Source organism: Atractosteus spatula, chromosome 17 (genome assembly GCF_055471065.1).
Source record: "Atractosteus spatula isolate fAtrSpa1 chromosome 17, fAtrSpa1.hap1, whole genome shotgun sequence".
Taxonomy (NCBI): Eukaryota; Metazoa; Chordata; class Actinopteri; order Semionotiformes; family Lepisosteidae; genus Atractosteus; species Atractosteus spatula.
Genome location: NC_142722.1, coordinates 14,274,227 through 14,299,572, shown reverse-complemented (window position 1 = coordinate 14,299,572; position 25,346 = coordinate 14,274,227). Strand labels below are relative to the sequence as shown.

Here is a 25,346-nt window from a genome sequence, read left to right as displayed (position 1 = left end):
TTTATGTTAAATCCAGTAGAAGTATTGCTCTTGCCTTAAATATTAATTTTGCTGATAAATGGAACTTACTTGTTAACTTTGCATGCAGCTCATGTTAGCAACTTTTCTGTGGTGAAATATCTGCTGCATTTGTACTTATTCACTCGTACATCCCGTTAGATTAGTTATTACAGTGACTAGTGAGCAGGAAGGGTCGCATCATGTCACAGTTAGTGGGAACTCTAGCTCTCACACGAATTGTCAAAAGATTTTTTGCTTAATTCAAAATATGTACAATTTTTCTACACCGTCAATCAATTTGTTACTGAGATTTAATAACTGATCTGAGACATTGGGGCTGCAGTTCCTCTTTAACAGGTGAAGTAGCTTACTAGAATGGCAATAGCACATTGCTTACATTAGGTGGGTGAAGGAGTCCCCTCTTACCTGTTCATCTCTGGTTTTCTACTGGATGAAAATGTCTATAGATATGCAAAGAAGTATTTATTTCCCAACAGACAGACAAGACACCAGGCATTTCCATTTTCCATAATTTAATAATTTACTAAAAAAAGAGTGTAAAAGATACAGATTTTTCTTCCCCAAGATAGATCTGGCTGATATTTAAAATGGTAGAAGGTGTATCAAATTTGCTGTTTCATCTTTTTTTCCTTAGTGTACTTGTTTCAGCAATACAACAATCTCATGAAAGTCACTTACCCCGCCACCCACCAGCCCTCCCACTTTGTCTGAAGGATATTTATATAAAAAAAGCCCACAGCAAAAAATGCTTCATAGGAATTGCGTAAAAGAAAGATCGAACCAGCATGAAATGTACAGCTTTCAGAATTTCAAAAAGTCAGCTGAATTATATGTATATATACATAGCATGCTAGGGAATTGTACAAACAGGGTGCTGATGAGGAGAAGAGCTGGCTAAACAAAGAGCGATGGTCTGTTTCTTCTCTTTCAAACCACCACTAAAATAATGGGTATTCATTTAATATACAATACCATTTTTAATGCTCAAATACATACTTTTTAGTCTATTGCCATCTATTTCAAGTTTATTTTGCAGCAAAAGAAAACATTTTTATAAATATATTTTGTCTGTATCATTCTGTTTCCTTAACTTAAATCTTAAATAAAACAGAGGCTAAAATTTTTTATAACAATAAAAAAGTATAGGACAAACTAAAAATATTTCTAATCTGCTATCCGTAGCTTTTCTGTCCTGTTTTTTTGTCTTTTTTTAAAGAGAAATGTAAAAGTTAAATTCTTCCCCCCTTGTCTGACAGATTCAGGGAGGTAGGATTTTTTTTAATTCAAAACCTAAAAATATATGTATATATATTTATTTAAATATGGCATCTTCACAATTTTTTAATTGATTTTTTTGCAAAATTCCTCGCCTAATTCCAAGGCAATCTCTTTTTAAATCTGGAAAACACTCAGAAATTTTGTCATTCTTATTTTTTCTTAATTAATAAAAAATAGTCAAATTTGATTGTAAATGTCAGTTTCACACTATACACAATGGCCATTTGCGTTTTTGTTTCTGATAGTTTTCCTCTATCAGGATCACATCTACAACAGAATAGAATGTCACTTTAAAAAAATGAAAATCATAAAAGTGCCTTGAATGTACCTCCACCCCCAAACAAATCAAGTTTGTTGCCTCTAATTAGTTTTTTACTTCATAAGAAATTTCACAACCAATTTATTCGATGAAATATAAAACAATAAATAAGCAGTATGTTAATGGAATTTGAGCCATTTTGTGTCTGGAAGAACATAATATTGTGCATTTACCCCTCATAAAACTAGCATGTACAAATACTGAAGAATTGCTGTTCCCATTCTCATTGTTGACCGAGTCTCAATTCAAGATTCAGTTACTTTTTACTTCCAGTTTAGTTTTTTTTCTTAAATTGAGAATTCCCCACACAAATTCCCCTTTTATCCCTTGAATCCCACTAGTAATCACTGAGTGTCCCCAACCACAAAACTTAATCAGCAGATGCACCTACAGTATTATCTCCCGTGACCCAGAGGATAATTCCCCATCACTCTGTTCTTTCTGACCCATTAAGATGGAAAAGGTCATTCTCCCTGTGCACCCTAAGATCAGATCAAGATCAGAGCCCTGGCCCCTGTCCTGCCCAGTCTTGACATGACAAGAGGCGAAAGACATGTTCCCCCTTGAGGTAAGTCTGTATGCCACTGGATTTACTAAAACACTGCTGTCATTGCTGTGCACATGACCCTTTGCAGTTATCCAAGGCCAAATCTGGGAGCAAAAAGCAAATGGTAAGGAACTGAGTGATCCCAAGTATGAAATATTGAAACATTTTTGTTTCGTATCAACAATGCTTGCTATGAAATACATGATATTGTGAATAAAATATGTATATTTAATATACTTTGGTCTGGATGCTCTGTGTGCCACTGAAAACATTTTTTTTCGGAAAGATAAAACTTCTTAAGAGGAACATGTCTTCGATGACTAGAAAACTTAGTCATCATGATATTCACGATGTAGGTGGAATAACAGGTGCTCTTGTAACTCTTGTTTCTTTTTAAACCTAATGAAAAACATCACACAAGATATCAGGGAATTAACACCCTGATGATTTCTGAACAGATCCAACACGAAAATTATAGATTGTTTTCATTTGTTGTACAAGATATAAACACAACTAGGGAAATTGATCTAAATTCTGGACTTCTAGGCATCCTTTTAAGGGAATGTCATGTTGGTTGCACCTTCATTTTGTTTTAAGCTTGTGACCCAATTTCTTTTATAGTGGTCTATTTGTGTCCTGAAACTAAGCCCATATCAACTAACGCAAAGCCAAATGGTAGGCTGATGAATTGTGAAAATTGAACTGCAGTACTTTTGTCACGAGGAGTAAATGTGAATTTTCAGGTGAGTATGTATTATATAATGTCCCAGGTTAAACCTCTGGCTTATCCAATGCCAATAATATGATTTACTGTTTCTCATATCTTGACAATGAAAAAATTACTCTTCAGTTAAAGGGACAGTTTGCACCTTCTCCTGGTAGGCAGTTTGTATCATCTTGTACAAATGCTTGGGTGCTCTCAAATCTAGGCACTGTGGTTCATAGTTCCATTCAGGAACTCTTGTGGAGAATCATGTTGGCCATCTAAGCATGATGATAATTTGAATAGAGGACTTGGAGCAGCCAGTTCACAGCTGCTAATCATGTACTGTTCTAAAGAAGGGGCTAATGCTGGCACATTTGCTGAAAGCTTCGGGGTTTACAGCTGACAAAAAAAAGTGATCGCAAATAAATATGATCAATTTACAGGATGTGAGACAAAGGACAAATGACACGAAAGTGCAGAGCACAAATCACAAGAACATGCATTTACATGCTGCTCTGAGAGGAAATGTCACCATCAGGAGCCAAATCACCTATGGCTAAAATTCAGAAGAACTGGCCAACCCTTTCTTCAAATCCATGGGAAGAGAATGTGAAAGCAAAGGCTTTATTCCATTCTAGAAAGAGATCCATAGGATCACGATATTCTTAAACACAATACCATTTAATTCAGCATGATCTTTGACAAACACCAAGAAACAGGCTGAGAGAGAGATTAAAACAGCTGAGAATTTGTTTTTTTACCCCTCTGATGTGACGTTTTCTCACCATAGCATCTTGTTTTTCCCCAGATCACTAAATGGCCTCTGCTCTCAGTGCACGTGGTTTGCAGGGACAACTCAGAATTGCAATGTCAGGTATTTATACATTTTCACATCAGATTTTACAAATGGGCCTTTCTAACAGTTTTATGCAATCTAACAACATTGTATTAAGAAAACCTTATTTTGACGTCCAAACTATGCTACCAGTACTGAACTAAGATGGCTGAAGCTTTTTCAACTTGTGAAAACTGGTCCCCATTTTTCTCAGAAAATTCCCTGGGTAAATGACGTTAGCTCTATAATGAGCAGTCATTCATTTCTTCTTTGCAAAGTAGACAAAGCTGCCTAGGATTCTGCTCAGTAGGCCTGTGGCTGTTTGAAAAATGTACTCCTTTTGATTACCTTCCAATTGAACAATCTCTTTGTAGTAAAATAACTTTTGAAGCAATATTGCCATTTTGAAGTATGTAATTGTTTCTCTTACTTACAAAATATCTGTAACACTTTCTCTTCACACTTCAACGATATGATTTCCATTGGTTTTCACAGCAGGAAGGTGTAACATTCCTTGCTGCAGAAAACATGCTTAGTAAAAAAGTGATATCAAACAAATCTATACTATTAAAAGGTTTCAGAGGATGTTCATTTTAAAACGTCATCCTTCTTATGCCTTTATGATGCTTCTGTTACATTGTCTATTACATTTCCATAATTGATATATCATAGTAATTAAAACCAAAAATAAATATATACAGTATATTCCCTTTAACAGAAGCTGCCAAAAACATTGTAACACTGCAATTTGATGGAAATCAATCTGTTTTATCACTGTGATTCCTCTGACACAAACTGTGGACTTCCATTTCTATAAAGGCGGACGAATTATATTCAGAATAAAACATTTAATTGATATTTCTTGCACTTTATGACCCTTTGAACTGACTGATTTTACAGGAGAAAGTGTGAAATACTAAACAGGAAAAAAAAAGATCCCGTGCAGTAATCCTTCAAATGTTACCCTTGATGACACCTGTGCCCTGAGGTACTAGAATATAAAAAGGAGTATACTTTTGATCATTTTTTGCTACATGCAGTCACTAAACAAAAGGTGGTTGTCTATTTTGCAAGTTAAAATGAAGACAACTGTTTTGAAACAGAAAAGTTGGCAGTTTATCAAATTTGGTGTAACAGGCAAGAGTTCCTCCCTGGGATGTAGAGGGAGAGGTACTGTACATGGTGTTGCAGTAGACCCCTTCTTAGAGCATGTTAAGAATGGCATTGTACATCTGCGTTAGAACTGCAAAGTGAATGGGCAGGCAGGACCGGCGGTCTTGTGTTGCTGGGCTGCAGGTTAGCCAGGAGAGGGCGTTGTACTGCTCCAGAACAAACCTGGCGAACAGCGACAGGGAATGGGGTGAGAAGCACAGTAAATCAGATGCCGCCCAGGGCCCAGGGACAGAATAGCTTGAGTCTTGAGTAGCAAAAACTGGGACCTCATCCTTTTATTCATAAGGGACTGTCAAAGTCAACCCAATGGTATCTCGGCTATGAACATCAACTGCACCAATTTCACGCGTTCACACTTATAAATACATGAGCTCAAAGATGCTGGAGGGCTTCGGACACGTAGTCATATTTCTACAATTTCAAACCCTTTGAAAATAGTGATTTTTGCACAGCCAGCTTGCTAGTTGTTTTCATTAATCATGAGAACATAAAGGTTACATATGAGGGGAGGCCCTCAGGCCCATCTGTCTCCCCTTTTGGTAGCTAGAACTTGAAATCCAAGGATTGCATCCAGGCATTTCTTGGAAGAAGTCAGGCTATAGACTTCAACAACATGGCTGGGTAGCTTGGTCTACGCTCCCACAGCTGAAAAGGAGCACAATATTCCCTGGCTAGGGATTGAACCCAGGCTGTGCCTATGAGAACACCCAATGCTTACCACTAGACCACCAACGAAGCTAATTGTGAGTTAATGCAGTTATGCAATTCTGCAGACAAATGTGCTTTAGGACAGCACAGCTGGAAAGGCTAGGATCCTACTGCCCTGGAGAGTAGATGGTTAATTCATTTCCCTTTTCGGCTGTGAGCCCTTGTAGTGCAAATACTATGCTGGTTCCCTCACCTTAACACATCTGAGGTGGTCTTGGAGTCGAGGGGATGAGGTGTCCTCTGTGAGGTCTTGTTGGAGACGAGCTCGTCCGTCTGGGCAATGGAGATGTGGTGGTGGAGCGAGGCCTGTTGGGAGAGGAAAAGAGCAGGGAATTTTAGCTGCTTAGCAACTGTGCTCTTTTTTTACAGAATTGCAGTAAAGAATAGCACAAAGATCATGCTAGCGGCTTACACTGCACTGCAGTGTCTCCAAGAACAACAAACAGACTGGGCAGATTTGGAAATGCAATGGAAAGAATATCAGCATGAATAAAACCAAGAAATCAAGAAGATGAACACAGTACTGAAGCAGTTGGTGTACAAGTACATTGTTACTTATTTTTGAAGTTTGTTTCACAACATACGTCTCATAAAACGCAATTATGCCTTTTTGTTAGAAACATTTTTAGCAATGTAAGCCATATATGAATAGCATGAATACAGCAAACTACACCCATCTCTGTCCTATTGAAAAAATATTGTCAGGATACCTTGTCCATTGTGTAAAAAAAAAAGGTGCAACCCTCTCATCATGGTAAACTTAACTGAAACTCAAGTTAAATGGATTAGCAATAAGCATCACCCGTAAACTGATTGATCAGAAAATCGCGTAAAGAGATGCTCAGTGGAAAGTAGCTCATCTTTTTATAATGAACAAATTGTTACTGGATTTGACTGGGAAATGTGAAGGGCCATCAATGACGAAAACAGCTGACAATGCACAATGCAGTGTGTAAGACAGAAGGCTGCAGAAAACAGGCTAGAATTAAACACTGGGCAGTGTACCTTCAGGAAGAGTGGGCACTGGTTCTGCGCCTGTGGGCAGGATGCCCAGAACCACTGAGGCAGGTCTTCGGCCTTGGCAGTGGAGACGTAGTACCCCAATGCCAGGGGCTGTTGCTTCAGCTCCTCTGGGGCATCCCGAGAGAGAAGCCGCTCTCCCTGGCTCTAAAGGAGGGAGAGGCAGCAAACATAAAATCCTGAGTAAACAGCAATTTCAGCAACCAAGCAGACAAATTTCAAAAACGGGATTTTCATTAAAACTTTTAAAGTCAAGGAACAGCGACATGGTAGTTAAAACAGGTAGTTTACGTCATCAAATTTATCCTGCTGTTTTATCGTGCATTGTGTGCCCCTAATGCAACTATTCTGTAAGGCTGTTGAGATTATTATTTGCTGTCTATGGGACAGTCCCAGGAATACGTGCTTTTACAAAAAAATAGGTCAAGAGGTCTTCTATGTCACTGTAGCACACAAGATCTCAGTGCTTAATCACATCACAATTATGTTATACCAGTTTGTTACATTTTCTTGATTGCAGCTTCACTTCATGCTAGAAGGAATGAACAAGTGTAAAAGATAGTGACATAACCTGAAATAACAGCATGAGATATAAGAGGAAAAAGGCTGATTCCACTAAAGATTGCATAAAGTCTTGCATTTTTGGTAGGGGAAAAAAGAATGTCGTTTGCCCTCTGAGGAAGTGACAGTGCTGCTCTTGCAGGCTGTGCTGTCTGTGTATTTGCACTTGAGAATATGGCCCACAACTCAAAAAGGACACCTGTTTGTCCTTTTGGATTATGTCCAGGCTCACCCTGGTGTGCTGAAAGTGGGACCCGCCGCCCATCCCAGAAGGAGACCCGGGCGAAGGGACAGGCGAGGAGTTTGGGGAGGGGTGCAGGTTCCCAGTGATCAGCATCATGTCGTTCCCGATGTCATTCTCCAGCTCATCCGGGAAGGGCAGGTCAAACATATCATCTGGGAAAGGAAGATAACATGGGCTCACTAGGCCAGCAAGCTTCTAAATCATTTAAACCATTTAAGGTTTTGTTGTACTAATTCACATTCTATGCATTCTCATCAACTACATCCTAATTAGCCATGATGAACTCCACCTGGACTCCACCTGTGTGAATCCAGTCAGCATAGATAAGACTGTGTGACATCTGCAGGGTTCACACACTCCAGGTTTCCACCAAATAAACTTTTGTAGTGTGCTATGGGATGCTTATTTAGCACCAGATAATGTAATAGGTCAACGAGATATTAAACCATTAAGAAAGTTTCAGGATAAACTCATTACTCCTCTTACAGGCCTGTAGGTCAAATAAGAAGAGAACTGGAGCCTTGCCATTCCTATGTAACTATGCATCATGTTACAATTATCAACAGTTCATTTTAAATGGGAAAAATCTCTTTAAGTGTGTTCAACAAGGACTTAATGACTAGCTGCCTAACACAACAACTGTGTTTAGATAGGACAATAATTAAACCTATTTTATAATTGAAATTCCAATTGAAACCATACTGCTTTCACAGCATTGACCACATTGTTATAACTAACCTTATATTATAATGTTCTATTTAATTGGGAAGTTCATTTTGCTTGCCATTCTGAAACATGACATATTAAAAGCAGATACTTTTGCAACTGCACCCTCTGCAGGTTTTAGGGATTACTGCTGTTAATACACTTCCCCATCCTGTATGTTAAATGTACAGTACCATAGTAATATTACAGAATATTGTACCTTGCTTTGAGTATATATTTATATTTCTGTCACTGATTACAGAGCTGATCTGTAAGAGGTTTTTAAAAACTGTTAGAGGTACAAACAGAAGCAGGTCACTTGGCCAGCTTAGTAGTTCTTGATCATAAGATCTCATTCAAGTGTTTCTTGAAAGAAGCCAGGGATTTTGGTTCAACAACATGGATGGGTAGGTTGCTTCATGCTCCGCAATCCTTTGCACAAAGAAGTACAGTAGTCATTCCATTCTCTTGATTTCAGAATGCTCAAAAGGATTTTATAGTGAAGCTTATTTTTGTCAATTTACACATTCTTAATGTAAAAAGATTATTTCTTTTACACTTTACTTCAGGCACAGATATCTTACTCTTACACAAGAGCATTAGAGTTATGCCTGAGAGCTTCACACACTTTTTTATTAGTGTTTCTAAACAGCACGCAAACTAAGTCAACTTGACAAAATCTGTTTCTCTAAACGGAAACTCAGTAACCCTTGAAATGAACACTTTCACTCGTCGGCAGGGTTACCGGGATTATCTTCGGTGGGGTAAGTGCCTGGTGCCACCTGTGTAGTGGCGGAGGTGGGGAAGACCAGGATGTGGGTGCAGGAGGCGTCCTGCGGCGTGTTGAGCTGGGAGGTCTGCAGATTGAGGGCTGTGCTGCGGCCGAACACCGAACCCATCGTTACTGCATCTGTGGGCACACACACACACCGTGTGTCACCTCATGGCCCTCACAGACAGGAAACCCCCAAACCACTTCTACTGACAGGCCAGAAATTGCTTTTCCAATGCAATTGATCATTTAACCAATTTATACCAACATTCAATACCTATCTCTCCCTGTTTTGTTTTTATTGAACATCAAAATAAACCACTTATAACAAAATCGAACATTTCAGAAATTGACTTTTGTCCATGTGGAGCAGGTGCTTTGACTTCAGCTTGTTTGAATTAACATGATATAAGTGGGATATCTTGCTTATTTTCTGTGTTCTTGTCTCTTGGTTTTCACCAATGTTGACATCAAAATTAAATTGTAATTTCAAATCAAAAGTACACCAAAAATACGTAATCAACGTCTTTAATCAAAAGTCTACATTTTCTAAAATAGATGCATAACTAGAGAGCAAATTTCTTCCAATGCTCAGTATATACAGAAGAATTCATCTAATTTATTTACAGTATATTATACTGTACATGTTAACAAGATATGTTTCATTTGCAATATTGTACTTTTATATGAATCATTCCATCTCAGTCTTAATTGTATTGATGTAAAATATCATCAGATTAATTTAGGAATCTTATTGCATTAAAAATAAGTTTAGTCTGCAATTTTCTTGTTTTTTTTCTGAACCCTTTAAATGATTCTGGCCACCTGCACAAGCTGACAAACAGCAAGTCAGTTCTAATCGGCCAGCCCACAGGGAAGTGAGTTTCCATCGGCGTGGCCACGACAGCTGGAGGCGAGGGAGCTGGGACTTACCTGGCATGACCACGAAGGAGCCCTGTGGCTCCATGGCCACCAGGCAGGCACTCAGGATGGAGGGCGAGTCACTGGCAGAGATCCCACACATCCGGCAAGTGTCCCGGAGATGCCGGCTGATGGAGTGCAGGGCGCATTCCCCCAGGAGCATGCTCCAGTCTGGGAAGAGGGACAGAGGGTCAGGGGTTCCTGTACAGCAGTAAGATCCAAACCGATCCACAGAGTTTGTCTGACCTATTTCTGAGCATTCCATCTACAACCAACAGAAACAAACGGTTATTTTGACCTAGTGAAGGGATTTATTGAAGATACAAGAAACTGCGTTAGGGTGGGGATCTGTGTCAGTGTGCTTTTACTGCAAATGAACAAGTAAAGGTTAATCCCACACTGAAAAATAAAAAGCAAAAACAACATTTTGGATGTTGAGCCTTCTTCAGGTGTGAGAGGTAAGGCAGCAAGAATATAATGCTCAGGAGAACAAAGGACAGTGCAGGTGAGAATGGCCACACAAGTGAGGGAGAGTGTCCTCAGGTTTTAGAGATTGGGGGCGTGTGTGGAAAGCTGAAATCTGTAAATGAATGGAGAGGATTCAAAAAGAACTTAATCTGTCATCGAGAGAAAAGGTAACATGCTCTAAGTTTAAGGATAATCTTGGCTTCAGATGATGTTCTTAAATATAAATCCTTAAACTGCTGGACAAGGATGCAGACAGAAAGGTCGGTAAAAAAACTGTGGTGGGGAGAGGTGAAATGTGAAGCTCTTAGCTTAGAGAGATCTTTGATCCTCACTGCTCTGGCATGTCCCAAACAATGGTCAGCCAGTCTTCCTCTCTCACCAATGTAACTGTTTAACACTAATGTAACTGTTTGTTATAATAATGTAACTGTTATAATGTAAATTATAATGTAATGTAACTGTTTGTTTGTTACACAGACAGAATTGAGAAGTCAATTAACTGTTTAGAAATAGCTGTACAATGTAGAAATAGAACAGCATGTTATTATGTGGTACACTAAATCGGACATCCTAGGAAAGGATAGCATAGATAATGAGGGAGGGACTGACGATCAGTTTTATTTTCTTATTATTTTTAAATGATTGGACAGCATCCGATAACTGGGAGAGGCATGTTCTTACTGCCAGTCAAAACCATGTGGCAAACTGAGCCTGTTCAGTTTCAGCCCCTCTCCAGTCAAGTGGATTGACATTGTACAACTGAGCTTTAGCACCCAGGTGAACAGAAATGAGAAAACTTCTCTCGGTGGCAGAAGCTACAGCTTTAGCAAGACCGTACCTTTCAGCTCTCCGTGACCCAGGCGGCCCAGGCGCCCGATCACAACCCTCCACGGCAAAGATGTCATCTGGATGATGCCAATGCACCACTCCCACACCTTCTGCAGGCCCATCTTGCGAGCTGACACCTTGGTCCTCCGTGCCCTGCCAGAGACAGTCAGAGTGTGGCCGGGATCAGAGGAAAGCATACCCACAACAGGGCTGTTAGAAATGGAACAAACCTCTCCCAGGTTACTGTAGATCCAAAGCATCTAACAAATCCAAATGTATTCTTGATTGGGGAGGTGGGGGGGGGACAGAAAAATCCGGAGCCCCTAGCTGTGCTTGGGATCGTCAGCTCTGTGAGTGAAAGACTGTGGAGGATGCACATTGAGACAGGTGCTGATCTGCTCTTTGGGTTTTCTGAGCTAATGAGCCTGTCTGAAATTCAGCTCCTACAAGCTGTCAGAGAAGTAATGCTTGAACAGCCAGTGTTATAACTACAGAATAAACCTCTTTTCAAACCTTCACGTGGCTGAGCTCTGATTCTGTGCATCTCCTTGGATATAGTTGGATATAGTTGGAGTGAATCAGCTGGACCTCGCAAATTGTGTGGCTGTGTCAGATGGGTGTCTTTACCGGTTGGGCACATCAATGTTGATGATGCAGGTGTCCAGCAGCTCCCCCTGCTGGTCTGTGCAAGACACCAGAATCCAGCGCTGGTCGTGGGACAGGCAGTAGCCCACAAAGAGCACGCTGTAGCGGGGCACCCCCTCGCCCCATGCTTCCCCCACCTCCAGCTGCTTGCTGCGGGTGGGCCCCAGCACAAAGGGAGGGGAGTACAGCTGCAGGGGGCTGGGCCGCTGTCAGACAGAGAAAGAGAGCCAAGTCAGGCACTTCCCATCCATCCAGTTTCTAACCACTTCTTCCAAACTAGGGTCACGGGGAAGGGGCAGCCAATCCTGGCAAGCAATGGGCACAAAGTGGGGTACACTCTGGAAGGGACACCAGGCATTTTAGGCCACACACACTCACACCAGGACCAGTTTTCCCAGAAGCCAATTAACCCACCATTACGTCTTTGGACTGTGGGAGGAAACCAACACAAACACAGGAAGAGCATACAAACTCCACACAGACAGCACCCCAGGTCCAGAATTGAACCCAGGGTCCCCAAACTGCGAGGCAGCAATGCTAACCACTGCCCCCTTTTTTTCCCTTGTGTGTAAATTAACAGTTGATGTATATCGAGAGCCATTAAAAAAAGGTAACAAATGCTATAGTCTCCAGTGCCTCTTGGTATTTCAGTTGGGAAAACTCATGACCTCAGTTATTTCTTTAAATAAAACAAAACAAATATGTGCTTAAGCCCAAGTGTTTACCACTTAGCATAAATGTTTTTCAACCAGACTGGAATAAGGACACTGGTTGGGAGGTCTGCTGTGCCAACAGAGAACGCACAACAGAGAACACACAGAGAATGTAAGGGCTTCTTACATTTTTTCATGAAAATAAAAATGGACGAATAGGATCCACTTTTAATGGGCACCCCTTTCATTAGAATCAGCTATGAGCTTCCTGCTGTTTCTATATGGTTTCAGGGTAAATTGAGAATTGTTCTCTTCTGAGGATTAAAAAACTGTGGCGTGCCCTAACCACAGCAGCCAGCTCCTTCTCTCTTTAATCTCCTGTTTTGGTGCGGCAACTTCAAACGGTTGAACTGATTCCATTAATTACAGAGTACATGTTGGCACTGGAGCTAAAAAAATAAAGTTAGAATTTTAATTTACAGAACCAACGTTACTGGTCGGCAGTTTCAGTGTGAGGTTCTACCTCGGGGTTTTTGAGCACGGCGTGGACTATGGAGGCTGGCCCGAAGCCCGTGAGGGACTTGATGTGTGTCTGTGTGGGCAGCAGGCGGCGACACTGGGAGTAGGTGGAGAAGGCCAGGGAGCGCAGGTGCTGGATGTAGTGAGAGCTCTCCCCACTCACAGGCTGCAGCAGGTATTGGCAGGGCACCACCTGGGGAGACAGAGAGAGCAGGGAGTCGTGCCGTCTCACGGGCCAACAGGGGGGAGGGCTGACTCTCCCTCCGTCCTCTGAGGTGATGAAAAGTTGAACAGCAGGGCCAGTTTTACTCTGTTATACACACTGGCCTCACCTTGGGAAAACATGCCACCTGACTGTCTCAGGCTTGTTATAACTCCTAGGCAAATTCTTCCACCAATCAGCACTTCAGTCCTTACTGGGGTGGGTGTGTGAGCTGTCTCTCCTTAGCTTTGAAGAAGCAATCCTCTCAGTGGAGAGGAACAGGTTTTCCTTGAGGGCACCTCTGTGTGGGATGAAACTGGCTGAATGTAAAAGGGAAACACGAAGGATAAAGTTTCCCTTCGTGCGTATCCCCTCCATAATCCGCCTGCCTGTGGAGATTCCGGTGGCTACGGGTGTGAATTTTAAGACAGCAAGTGTTGTCGGAATTAAGACTTTCTGCTTGGACGCGGTTCATTTGAACAGCCGTAGAACCGGGGGACGGACAATTTCACAGTTTGTCCTGGGGTGAAAGATACCGGTGGAATCTTACAGACCGCACCTCCATTAAATTCACATGAAGGTGGTACTGGGGGGGGGGGGGGGGGTCAGTTGTAAGTCAGCGGGTACCTGCAGGGCGAGGGCTGGCTGCAGGGATTCCGGAAGGCTCTGCAGGATGTCGGTGTAGCAGCGCAGGAGGCCCAGCACCCACGTGCTGCCTGGCTCGGCCTCCTCATCCTCCTCGCCCCCCGCGCGGCACAGGAAGGGGTCCACCACGTACAGGACGATGGCCGGCGGGTGGGCGTGGCTGTCCGCTGACTCCGCCTCCGTGGGGATGCCTATCCGCTCCCTCTCGGCGCAGCTGAGGGGCAAGAGACAAGGAGGTGGTGTGACCGCGGTTCACTGAACAACACTGAGCCTCGACCTCGACACCTCCATGGGTAAAGTAGGTCATCAAAATGTATTTTTGATACCAGTACTTTATTGGAAAAGATAAACCTATTTGTTAATAACTGAACAAGTAATAGGTTTATTTCATGCTGAAAAGAGAAGAAAGAACACTCCACAGCTGAAATGTTGTGTTTTCTTTCTTCTCTTTTCAGCATGGAATAAACCTATTACTTGTTCCTTTGCAGCCTACGCATGCTGACGCAGCTGCCCACCTGAACTATTTTGTTAATAATTGTTGTATCATTATAGTCAAACCCATTGATACAGTTACTAGCACTATATTCTCAATAAACTCCTGTCGCAGACATTATTTTGTCGCAGAAGTGAGAAAGAAATATGTCAGTTATTTCAATGTACAAAAACACTGCCTGAATATGTGCCCTTGAGCTGATTTAGTTCCTGTTATTCCAGCATTATACTCCTGTAGTATTACTGTGATGCACTGTATCTGTAGCTCCTGGTGGTGAAAATAAAAAAAAGACCAACTTGACACAGCACAGTCAAAGCAAGGATTTTGCAATGAATGAGACTATAGTCAGTTGAGTGCCACATGCAGAGTTAACAACTATCTCACGTAGAGTACAAAATCTCTCATTATATACTTCTCAGCCCTACTCACCCGGTATTCATTGTCAGTACACATTGTGAAATAATATGTAATCTGCTTAGTTTGACAGTGACATAAAAGCACATGAAAGGGAATGGGAAACATTGCTTTTCAACTGTTTAAAATTAACATAACAGTTTACCCTGTGGAAAAAAAATGAAGCTTTGGTCGGCTGGAATCAGGATTGAGGGATATTGCAACAGCTTGGAGACTTGAGGTACCCAAGCACAGTGGCATCTTTTAGAGCTATCTAATCGTTTGAGCTACACACTGTATTGTAGTCATTAAAGGACTAGATATCTGGATATCATTCACAGCACCCCACTGCTAGTCAGTTTCTTCTTAACAATGCAGTACATTAAACAATGGGCTCTCTTTTAAGAGGCACATGTGCTGTGGTCGAGATGCACTCATGTACACCGGGCTGCTCACATTGTGACAGGCAGACGCCCAGCTCACTCACCTCTCCTGACTCTCAGCAGGTGGTGCCGGTGTGGGGGCTGTGCTCTGCCCGTTCTCAGGCTCCACGGCCCCCCCCTGCGGTGTTTCTGCCCCGCCCTGCCCTGGCGTGGTGCCGGAGGGGGTTGAGGTGGCGCTGGGCCCCGTCGTCCCTCCTGGCGGAGCAGATGACTGGCTGCCCGGGTTGGGCGGAACAGCTGGAGGGGGAGGGGGCGGCTGAGGCTTGGGGGGCAGGAGAAGACTGCTGTCCAGAGACAGGGCAGCTAGCTGTGGAGCTAAAAAAAAAACACACCGCGATTCTGACAAGTTGTTACAGTAGAGGAATCTTTGCTCTTATTAAAGGTCGGTGCACCAACACTGGCAGCAAACCACTAAAATAGAAACTACTGCACCAACAGGGCTGACATTTGCTGAATGCTTGCTCACTTTTCTGCTCTAACCAACACCAAGCTATTATTCTGTGATAATGTATTCTGGTTATTTACACACCTAAACAAAAAATGGTGTTGTATTATAACTCTTGACAGCTGAAAGAACATTCTGAAGCAGAAAGTCCCGCTAAAATCAATTCGCCAGATGTACTCGATTTGGAAAAAGGGAGTTTGACTTCAAAGCTCATGCCCAAAGTCGGACGGCGTTGGCCTGGAGCTGCTCTCCATTGGCACTAGGGGGAGAGAGGGAGGCCTCACCCAGCTGCTGGCGGCAGGTGTGCGCGTAGAGCTTCAGTTTGGCGAGGTTGTCGTCGTCGTGATCGCTCGCCCACGGCTCACTGAACCACTCGTCCACGAGCTCCTCCGCCAGCTTCTGAGGGTCCAAGGTGCCGACCCGCACGAGACCGTCCCGGGACACCTTGGCGAGGGGGCGGTGCTTCCCCAGCCGACAGGTCTAATCGGATAAGAGGAAGAGAGCAAGGAGAGGGGCTAAGAGCAGAGGGTCACTCATTCCCACACAATGGCCAGCAGCTCATGTGACCAGTTTGCGTGGGTCTCCCCTGGGCACTCCCTCCATAGACACCCTGGGAGGTTAACTGGCCCTGGTGTGAGACTGTGTCTGCGTGCGCCCTGCTATAGACTAACATCCCAACCAGGCTGTATCCTTCCTTGGGCCAGTTGCATTAGGAGATGGGCGGATGATTACCGTTTACAGCAGCATTAGGCAGGGATCTGTAGTTATAAGCTCCCAATATTTTTCTGGGGCAGAACTCACCTCGTAAACAGCGCTGAGCTCCCGGAAGAATCCCCTAGCCCCGGTCGTCAGGGCCTCGCTGTCCGGGCACACCACCAGGAAGGCGACGTCCCGCTGCCCTCCATAGGGCTCCAGCAGCAGCTTCTCCCAGAAGGGCAGGGCCAGCGGGGAGAGGGCCAGGAAGTCACGATCGTAGCCCAACAGGAGGGTGGGAATGGGCAGGGGCTCTGGGGATTCCTCTGAGCCTGAAAGGTCACATAGATTACTCTGTTGAGCTAAAAACACAGCAGGTCCTTTCTGCTCTCAAACTCATCCAGTGCCTTAGGCTTTGTGTGCAATCCTGCTGCGCATATCGAGACCCCACCTAATCTGCGGCTCTGACCAGAGCTGTTCCATCTTGCAGGCACTCAGAAAAATGTAATTTTAAGATCCTATTAAAAGAAGAGGTATTTACAAGGTCGGGGTCAGCACTCATAAGATTAAAGTAGCTCTAAAGAAAAATAAGACTTCTTTAAATTTAGCATGATAATTATAACAGGTGTAAGAGAAGATAAAGCTTTAGCATAAACAGAGGATTCTTGTGCATTTTATTTAAACATCAGCAGGTTTAAATTCCCTGTGTACTCACATACTGTAGCTAAGCACGTCAACGCCTTTTTAATCCAAACGCCTCATAAGTGAAGTGCATGTTAATCAGAAGCTGAAGGCAGTGAGAGGGATCCTGTGCTCGTGCCACACTACAGATCTGCTCTCGCTAACAGGTCTCGCGAGCAGGAGCCGTGAAAGCAGGAGGAAAGCCCTCTCACCATAGGAACCCCTCCCCGCCATCTTGTGGAACTGCTGCCAGGTCAGGGGTCCCTGCACGTGCTGGATGTTCTCCCAGGTCCGGCCGGTCCTCTTCTTCTGGATGGCGTCCTGGAGGAAGGGCTGCAGCGACAGCAGCATGCGCACCACGTCCTGCGAGGACAGCATGCTGATGTCCAGCACTGCCCCGCGAGAGACCCGGACACACACACAACACACACAACACAAGGGAGAAGAGGGCTGGGTGAGGCTGTCAGTCCTCCGGCTTTTGGACAAGTCCGAATCGTACAGTACGTGTCTGGCCAGACCAGAAACACAAAGCACTTCGCGCTTCGCAAGAGTCCTCAGCACAAAATGAACTACACAGTAAACTGACCAGATAAGGCAATAGATGGTGTAATTAAGAACATCCCTTACAGTACTTTTCCCCTCAACAACATCAGCATGCACAGATGTAATTACACTTTATACTTCATTTCACTGTCTTCAAAATGAAAATGTCCTTGCCATGAACATGTATTATTCACAGAAACACTACTATAACCTTAAAAGACTCTTCTCTTGTGTATTTAAAATGGAATAATGTGCAGGGAGAAATATTTGCATGAGATTTGCATGGGCTATAGCAGAGGGTGTGCACGGTATCTGCACTTTTTCTGGGCTAGGCCAAGTGCACACTAGCTCTGCTGAACGCTACTGCGCCGAGAGTGCCTTACCGTTAGTGTGAGGCCAGCTGTGCAGAGCGCTGCTCCTGACAGTGGCTTGGTCGACTTTGCCCCCAGCCGGGTTGTCCACATACTGCTGCCCGTGGACCAGCGCATTGTAGCACTCGGCACACGAATCACTGCCGTCGGCCCAAAGCTTGTCAGCTGCCCAGCTCTGCAGGAGCGCCCCCTGGCGGCCGTGACAGGAACAGGTGGGAGGGTGGTGCAAGGAAGAGAGGGAGGAGATGGGCCGGGAGCACTGCTCCTGGAGGAGGACCAGCACGGAACTGGGGGGGTCCTGGGGGCGCTTAGCCGTGGGGTCTCCGATGGGGGAGGTCCTCCGGCACAGAGCGAGCTGGCGCTCCGCCGCCCGGGCCACCTCCGAGCCCCGGCCGAAGATGTCCAGCTCGTCCTCCAGGAAGAGCCCGGTGCCGTGGGCCAGCCGGCGGTTGATGATGGCGCTGAAGCCGCACATGCAGCGGTACTGGTCCTCGCGGGTGGAGTCGGGGATGTACAGCCCCACGTCGGCGCCCTTCACGTTCATGTTGCAGGCGCAGATGCAGCAGCTGTCGAAGTTGCGGTCCTTGAAGATGTTGAGCACCGAGTCGGACAGCAGCAGCACCGTGTACAGGCTGTGGGCCTCGGGGAGCGCGGGCAGCGGCAGGGGCTCCACCGAGCTCAGCGGCCGGCTGGTGGAGGGCGTGGAGCCCGGCGAGCCCAGCTCCGTGCCCTCGTGTTTCACCGAGCCCTGCCCGCTGGCAGTGCCCATGCCCCTGGGAGTTCGGGGGGTACGCGGGGTGGGCACAGAGAAGCGTGGGGTAGCTGGGGAGGGCAGCACTCCCCCCGTGTTTCCAGTGGAAGCTGCACTGTTGGCGGCCACCGGTGTGCCCATCTGAGGAGTGCTTATATAGTCCTGGTCCATCAGGCTGCCAACACTGGGCACATTCCTAGAGCAGAGACAGACACAGCTCAGGCAGGGTCACGGGTCCTGCTGAAAGTCCTTCCAAGGCCTCTATACGAAGCACCACGATAGTGAGCAGAGCAGCAAATTCAATAACATCACTAATTAGTGATGAAAAACAGACTTCACAATTAGTTCTTTAACTGCATTGCGCTGAAAATATAAATAACCTCCATGCTTTTTTATGCTTTTTTTTTAAACTAAATGCATAACACGCTTATATCTAGCACATCCTGCTGGGAGTTTCAATCTTTCATCATAGTCTGCAACATGCAACAGTCTCCAAACTGAAGAATGCATTAAACCCAGCCTCACTGAAGCCATAGCAGGCACAAAAGAATCTCATCTTTCAAAACACCAGCTCTACCCTCCTATTGCCCTTCCCTGTTGAATCACTACACAGGAAATGAAAATGCAAATTTAAGGAGCTGCCCTTTGACATTTTGCACAAACCTTGGTGTGATTATCTTATTCTTATTCTGTGCTGGGGCTTAGGTGGGTTTGTCTAGATAAAGTAAAACGGCCTAGACTATTAGTAGCTTTGGATTGTAAAGAGTTACACAGATTTCCCTGAAGAGGAAGATTTCTGTTGACACAGATTTCTACTTATCTGAGCTGTAATCTCAAACTCTCCAGCATATGGAGATTCACTGCAACCACCCAGCTCTGTCCCGCCAAACAAGTCAGATCTGATTCTATGTCTCCACCTGCTGGACGCTCTGTCATACTGCACCTTTCACACTTATCTGCATTATTTCCCCTGGCACCTAAATAAACTCCTTCCACTCACAAGTTTAAGCAGCACTGACAAAGAATTATTTATACACACAAAAGAGCACATGAGCCAGTCCATTTTGGAAAAACGGACAAAGCCGGGTGACGTTAGCTAGTTCTTTAAAGAATTCTGGGCAGTTTTTGAGCGTGCTAGCTTACACATATCCGTCGCGGGTGAAAGGGACTTGTGGCGGAAGAGGAAGCTGTTCCATTTTCGGGGGTAGAGCCCAGGAAGGCCGGTAGTAACAGGTCTCCGGGACCTTCAGGGGAGGTAAACACTGGCTGGGCAGCGTTCTGAGGGGAGCAAACATGGAGCAGCCCAGCTGCAGCTGGACTGGAGGGACACAGAACACATACGAGAAGTCCTGCGGATAAAGAGACAGGGAGATGTCATTTCAAAAAGCAGAAAAGTCACTCAAAATCCACAAAGGCGGAACAGTAAAACACGAACCAGAGAGCACAAGTGGAAATTCCTGGGAAGTGCATTTAAAACCAAGAACAGGAGGCACGTCTCTACACATAGGGTTGTAGGAGTATGGAACAAGCTACCCAGCCATGTGGTTGAAGTCACTACCCTGGTTTCTTTCAAGAAACACCTGGGTGACATCCTCGGATCTATTAACTGCTAATAACCAAGCAGTTCTGGGCTGAAAGACCTGTTGTGTGTATTTGTTCTACAGTGAAAATGTTTATATGACTGCTGCGCTTTCAAAAAAAGAAGAAAAGTCATCTTTGCCTTATGTTTCTGCTGGTCAACAGAAAGCAGGTTCTGTTACTCATATTTATTGAAAAACAGTCCAAACATCAGTCCAGTCCCCTGAAAAGTCCAAACATCAATTTTAAAATAAACAGGAAGCACAGACTTCCAAAGCTTATTTAAGCTCTTCACCGCAGTCCCATGAAGTACATTTTTCTGTTGCATTCTGTTGTTCAATAGAGCTGTGGCAGCTCACATGAGAAGATCACCCAAATGCCACTACTCATTGTATTTGATTTATTTCTGGGATTTTGATTTTCCAAGTTCTTGGAAATGGGTCTGCACACAGCGCATTAACCAGGCAACAGCAGAATAATCTAACCAAATATTTTACACATGTCCTACCATTATGCAACTTTTTGCTTGGAACAAAATGTCTGAATTACAGGCAGCACGCTGGGGCTGTGGTTAGCGTTTCCGCCTGTCAGCACTGGAGCCCTGGGCTCAGTTCCTGGGGTGCTGTCTGTGAGGGGTTTGTTTCCAGAGACATACTGGTAGGTTAATTGGCTTCTGGGAAATTTGGCCCTGGTGTGAGTGTGCTTGTGTCTGTGTGTGCCCTGCGTTGGACTGGCGTTCCCTTCAAGGTCCGACAAGGCTTGCGCCTGTTGCTTGCTGGGATAGGCTTCAGCTCTCCACAAGCCTGTACTGGATAAAGTGGTTAGAAAATAGATGGATCTCTGCATTACATACTGAGGAAAACTCCCCAACTCCTCACCTTAATATCTTCTGGCTTGGGACTGGCGAGGCCCTCTTCCACCTCCATCTTGAACTCGGAGAGCTGGGCAGTGGACAAGGTGCCCAGGTGGTTCTCCGCCCCAGCCGTGCCAGGCGGCGGCTCCGCGCTGAGGGCATCCCGATACGTCATGACGGGAGAGAAGGCCGGGTGCTGTTCCAGGGAGGGTGGCGTTGGGAACATGCGCTGGAGATCGGCAACTGCTGAGGAGGGGGAGGCAGAAAGCATGACTGTCACGGGCAGCCGTGGGTGTAATACAGATATAATATCTAATCCATAAGCAAGGGTCTTTCTCCCAGGCACAGCATTCATGGTAACACGAGAGAAATGGTCCAAGGTATTAAAACTGCTTGTAATTCTATGGGTGCTGACCGTTACAGGAAAATGCACTTTCTTGGAATTCCACAGGATGGAAATGGTCTTTATGATTCCAAATTAAAACTCATACTTTCACTAAACTTTGTTGTGACTTCTTGCAAACCTGTACGTCACATCTGGTCCTGCCTGTAACTGTCACATGTTATACCAAACAGCATCTCTGTTGAAGATGAACAGGGGTGACTGAGGAGCACTGCTGAAGCCAATAATAATAATAATAATTATTATTATTATTATTTACACTTATATAGTCACCTGTATAGCGCTTTTCTGGACACTCCACTCAAAGCGCTTTACAGGTAATGGTAACTCCCCACCACCACCACCTGGATGATGTGCAGCACCAGACCCACTAATGACTGCAGCCAATTGATTGATGGGGATTGTTATCAGGCCATGATTGGTAAAGGCCGGCGGGAAAGTTCTTCAAAAACACCTTGGGATTTTTAACGACCATGGAGAGGCAGGACCTCAGTTTTACGTCTCTTCCAAAGGATGGCACTTTTTTTCCGGTACTGTGCCCTAGTCACAACAGTGGGGCATTAGGACCCACACAGACTGCAGGGTGAGCGCCCCCTGCTGGCCCCACTAATACCTCTTCCAGCAGCAACCTTAGCTTTCCCAGGAGGTCTCCCATCCAGCTACTGACCAGGCTCACACCTGCTGAGCTCTGGTGGGTTGTCAGTTGTGAGTTGCAGGGTAATTTAGCTGCTGGACAAAGAAAGCTAAGACAGAAGGTTCTGAATCACAGCATCCTGTTTAAATGTTTTTGCCCGTATGGATAAACACTTCCCCAGGATGCTTCTTCTGTAAAGAGAGGCTACAGACTAAGTCCTCTGCTGCAGCTCCTGAGCACAAAGCTTTAAAGGACTTACTCGGAGGATACGGCACTGTAGTTCTCCCGTCTTTCCCTAGAGGGCGATCTTCAGCTCCTGCAGCAGGGGCCCTGGTGGACTGCCGAGTTGGAGATGTTGTCTGAAAATGAGCCAGACAGAAATAACAACAATTAAAGATCCTAAAAAAATGAAAAGACTTCCTCCTGGCTTGTTACGGCACCCGCTAATTTCCATTCTGCAATCCAGCTATGAACCCATTTGCCCTGGCACCCACAAAGAGGAACAGAAACAAATTACAGATAGGTAAACAGCAAACAGCTAACATCTAGATTTTCTTCTATCTACACTCCAACCTCAAGCACAGGACACGTATCACACTCACTCCAAGCTCATCCTCGTCGGAGTTGTCAAATATGTTTTCCAGGTCTGAGATGAGAACAACCAAGTCAGTCTCTCTGGTCAAGCTGGGGTTTGCTTTGGCTGCAGCACTATCCTGGCGAGAATCATCTGTAAAAGTGAGAAACAAGTTAAAAGAACTGATTAAAAGAAAAGAAACACTGAAGAAATGGGCCTTCACTTATCCCTGTTATCAAGCAGGGACTGTTGCTGTTTCGCCATATTCTACCTGATTTGGGTGCAGTGCTGAAAATGGACATGGCATCCTTCCCATCAGGCACTGGGTTAGAGTTGCCTGATGTCATTTCTTCTCCCTGTAATAAAAAGAAAAAGATTGTAACCAGGGGCAATCCGTGGTCTTTTGAGATATACTCAGTCAATCAAAATTGTCAAAGGGGCCTCTTTTGTTAGTTAATTTGACACGTCCCTCTGGGCCAAACATTCAGATATATACTGTAACCACTTAAAGTCTAATACCGTGTTTCCAACACAAGGCAGTATTAACCATTTACTAGATTTTAAGACAGTCCCATGTATAAAAAAGTAAAAGCCCAAACTAAGACTACCAAATACCCACATGAGTCCTATGGAGTAGTACCTTGTGGAATCACACTCAATTAAGCATTAATATACAATATATTCTCTGTTTCATGATTTCACAGTTTCACAGCACTACAGTCTTTATACTGTATGCGTTTACTTTACCTTGACCTTCCTACAGGGATCTCTCTCTTGGCCTACGCCCTTGACCCTCTTGGAGCTGGTGAAGATGTATTCAATCTCCGTGTCCACAAAGGCGTAAGGATCCGAAGATTCGCCAGGGCCTCCCAGGCCCTCGATCCCAGGCTGCTCCAGCAGGCCGAGAGTGCGGACCTGCTTTCTGACTCGCTCCTCCGAGATCTTGAAGCGCTTGTGTGACTGAGTGAAAAGTCTGGGGAGCAGGAAAATCGCTTTCAGAACTCACAGCACTCTCGGGGCACTGATTCACTGTGTCCAACTAAAAGAGTACAGTACTAGGCGATTTTGAAACAGAACCATTATCCGTTTTGATCAGGGCACATTCCAATTTCCCAGACTAAAGAACGAGTATCTACAGTTGTGGAGCTGGGAACCTGTCCCGAGTAATGACTTTGTTTTTAATTACCATGTTTCTTAATGTGAAAGTTTCTTCCTTTTCACACCACAAACCAGCCGTAAAGACTCTGAATGAACCTGGAGGAAATGCGGCCGTGCAATTTTTAACATTTGCAGCAGCAGCTCTCGAAGGGCTTGAATCCGTGACTGCACTCTGGCCTTACCTCTTCAGCGCCGCTCCTTCAGTTGCGGCGTCAGGTTTGAGCTCAGCCCGTTCACAGTGCACGTCGGAGGGCCGGAACTCGGGGGTGTCACTGCTGGGGAGCTTGTAGCCCTTCCACCAGCCTCCCCCTGCCTCGCTGAAGCTGAGCGGGGCCACGTAGAGGGTCGTCTCACTGGGCTCGGGCAGCCGGGGCCCCAGGGGGACCTCTGGGCACGGAGGCAGGCCTACAGGGGGCTCGAGCACTTCGGGGTCCTGCATCCGAGGGTGAGGGCTGAGGGTTGGAGGGAGGGGAGAGACAGGGGAGTGAACGGGGGAGTCGGGGGTCTTCCCGGTGGCAGGGAGGGGCTTAGGGAACTTGCAGCTGGGCAGGACATCGAGGGGAGGTTCCAGTGCCACTAGTCCCAGTTTCTGGCCACTCGCAGGGTCCTGCTCCAGGCAGGCCTCTTGGCTCAGGGAGAGTCTGTGGTGGAACGGGGTCATGGCTAGTCTCTTCGGCTGCTTCTCTGTTTTCTCCGGTTTGTCAGCCACCTTGTGCTTGGAGGGGGCGGGAGGTGGCAGGGAGGGGGCAGCCGGAGGGGTGGGGTTGGCACCAGGCTGAGAGTTAGCGGGGGGGCGGCCCAGAGTGCTCATCTGACGTTGCTTCTGAGACTTTTGCCTGGTAAAACAAAGAGGTGTGACGCAGATGACAAAATGCATAATAGGAGTCCAACAGCACAGCAAAACATATAAGACAAAACAAGGAGCTGATTCAATCCAAATCATCGTAAACTATACAAGGATCACAAGAGGATAGCAATCAAAATCAAACAAAAGGTTTGCAGAAGCAGAGAAATCTGTATAGATCACAAGTAGATGGGTATGGTAAGCAGTACAATGGTTACTATTAAAAGAAAAAGGCAAGAGGAAGTCTATGGGAAAAGAGAAGAGAGACTGGGGTTTTAAATTTACATCTGAACACAGAGAGAGAAGGACAACTCATTTACAATAACAATGATGTGCAACGTGCGATATGGATATCAAGTTTTTGTGTATAATGGATATCAACAAAAAGTTGTCCTTGCCCATACCTGGAGCAGCAACAGGGCGCTCTCTGGGCTTGATCAATGAAGTCCCACGTGGGCACGCTACTTGGCACTTCCTCTTCTGGGGTCATGCTGCCAGAGAGAGTCCTCCTATAGGGTGAAAGAGACTAGCTCTGTAATCAACCGACTTCATAGCATGTGACTGATTTTTGATTTTTTGACTGTCACCATTTGTGACACTCTCATCATGCCTTCTCAAAAATCATCTGCTCAGGCTACACCTGAAGATAGCCACCATCCACTACAAAAGATCAGATCACAAGCACATTTGCTGGACTTGTCATCCTGTAATGTGCTCCC

The 25,346-nt window shown here is 45.1% G+C and overlaps 1 protein-coding gene across 2 annotated transcripts in view; it reads right to left on the bottom strand.

Annotated features, from left to right (window-relative positions):
- Positions 1-516: 516 nt before the first annotated feature.
- Positions 517-25,346, bottom strand: part of LOC148819200 (mediator of RNA polymerase II transcription subunit 13-like) — an 89,472-nt gene continuing 64,642 nt past the window's right edge. The window contains exons 9-31 of one of the 2 annotated variants that reach the window (XM_088935316.1): positions 25,032-25,136; positions 23,966-24,619; positions 23,373-23,598; positions 22,897-22,981; positions 22,654-22,778; positions 22,311-22,410; positions 21,040-21,260; positions 19,727-19,932; positions 17,845-18,779; positions 17,131-17,310; positions 16,346-16,569; positions 15,829-16,024; positions 15,144-15,414; positions 13,753-13,984; positions 12,928-13,116; positions 11,734-11,957; positions 11,117-11,259; positions 9,823-9,981; positions 8,863-9,027; positions 7,401-7,564; positions 6,593-6,754; positions 5,781-5,893; positions 517-5,041 (exon numbers count right to left, since the gene is read on the bottom strand). In XM_088935316.1, the coding sequence (XP_088791442.1) occupies positions 4,909-5,041; positions 5,781-5,893; positions 6,593-6,754; positions 7,401-7,564; positions 8,863-9,027; positions 9,823-9,981; positions 11,117-11,259; positions 11,734-11,957; positions 12,928-13,116; positions 13,753-13,984; positions 15,144-15,414; positions 15,829-16,024; positions 16,346-16,569; positions 17,131-17,310; positions 17,845-18,779; positions 19,727-19,932; positions 21,040-21,260; positions 22,311-22,410; positions 22,654-22,778; positions 22,897-22,981; positions 23,373-23,598; positions 23,966-24,619; positions 25,032-25,136 (5,212 nt within the window). In that variant the 3' untranslated portion in view covers positions 517-4,908. The remainder of the gene's footprint in view (positions 5,042-5,780; positions 5,894-6,592; positions 6,755-7,400; positions 7,565-8,862; positions 9,028-9,822; positions 9,982-11,116; positions 11,260-11,733; positions 11,958-12,927; positions 13,117-13,752; positions 13,985-15,143; positions 15,415-15,828; positions 16,025-16,345; positions 16,570-17,130; positions 17,311-17,844; positions 18,780-19,726; positions 19,933-21,039; positions 21,261-22,310; positions 22,411-22,653; positions 22,779-22,896; positions 22,982-23,372; positions 23,599-23,965; positions 24,620-25,031; positions 25,137-25,346) is intronic. The other variant, XM_088935317.1, reaches the window with a different exon arrangement.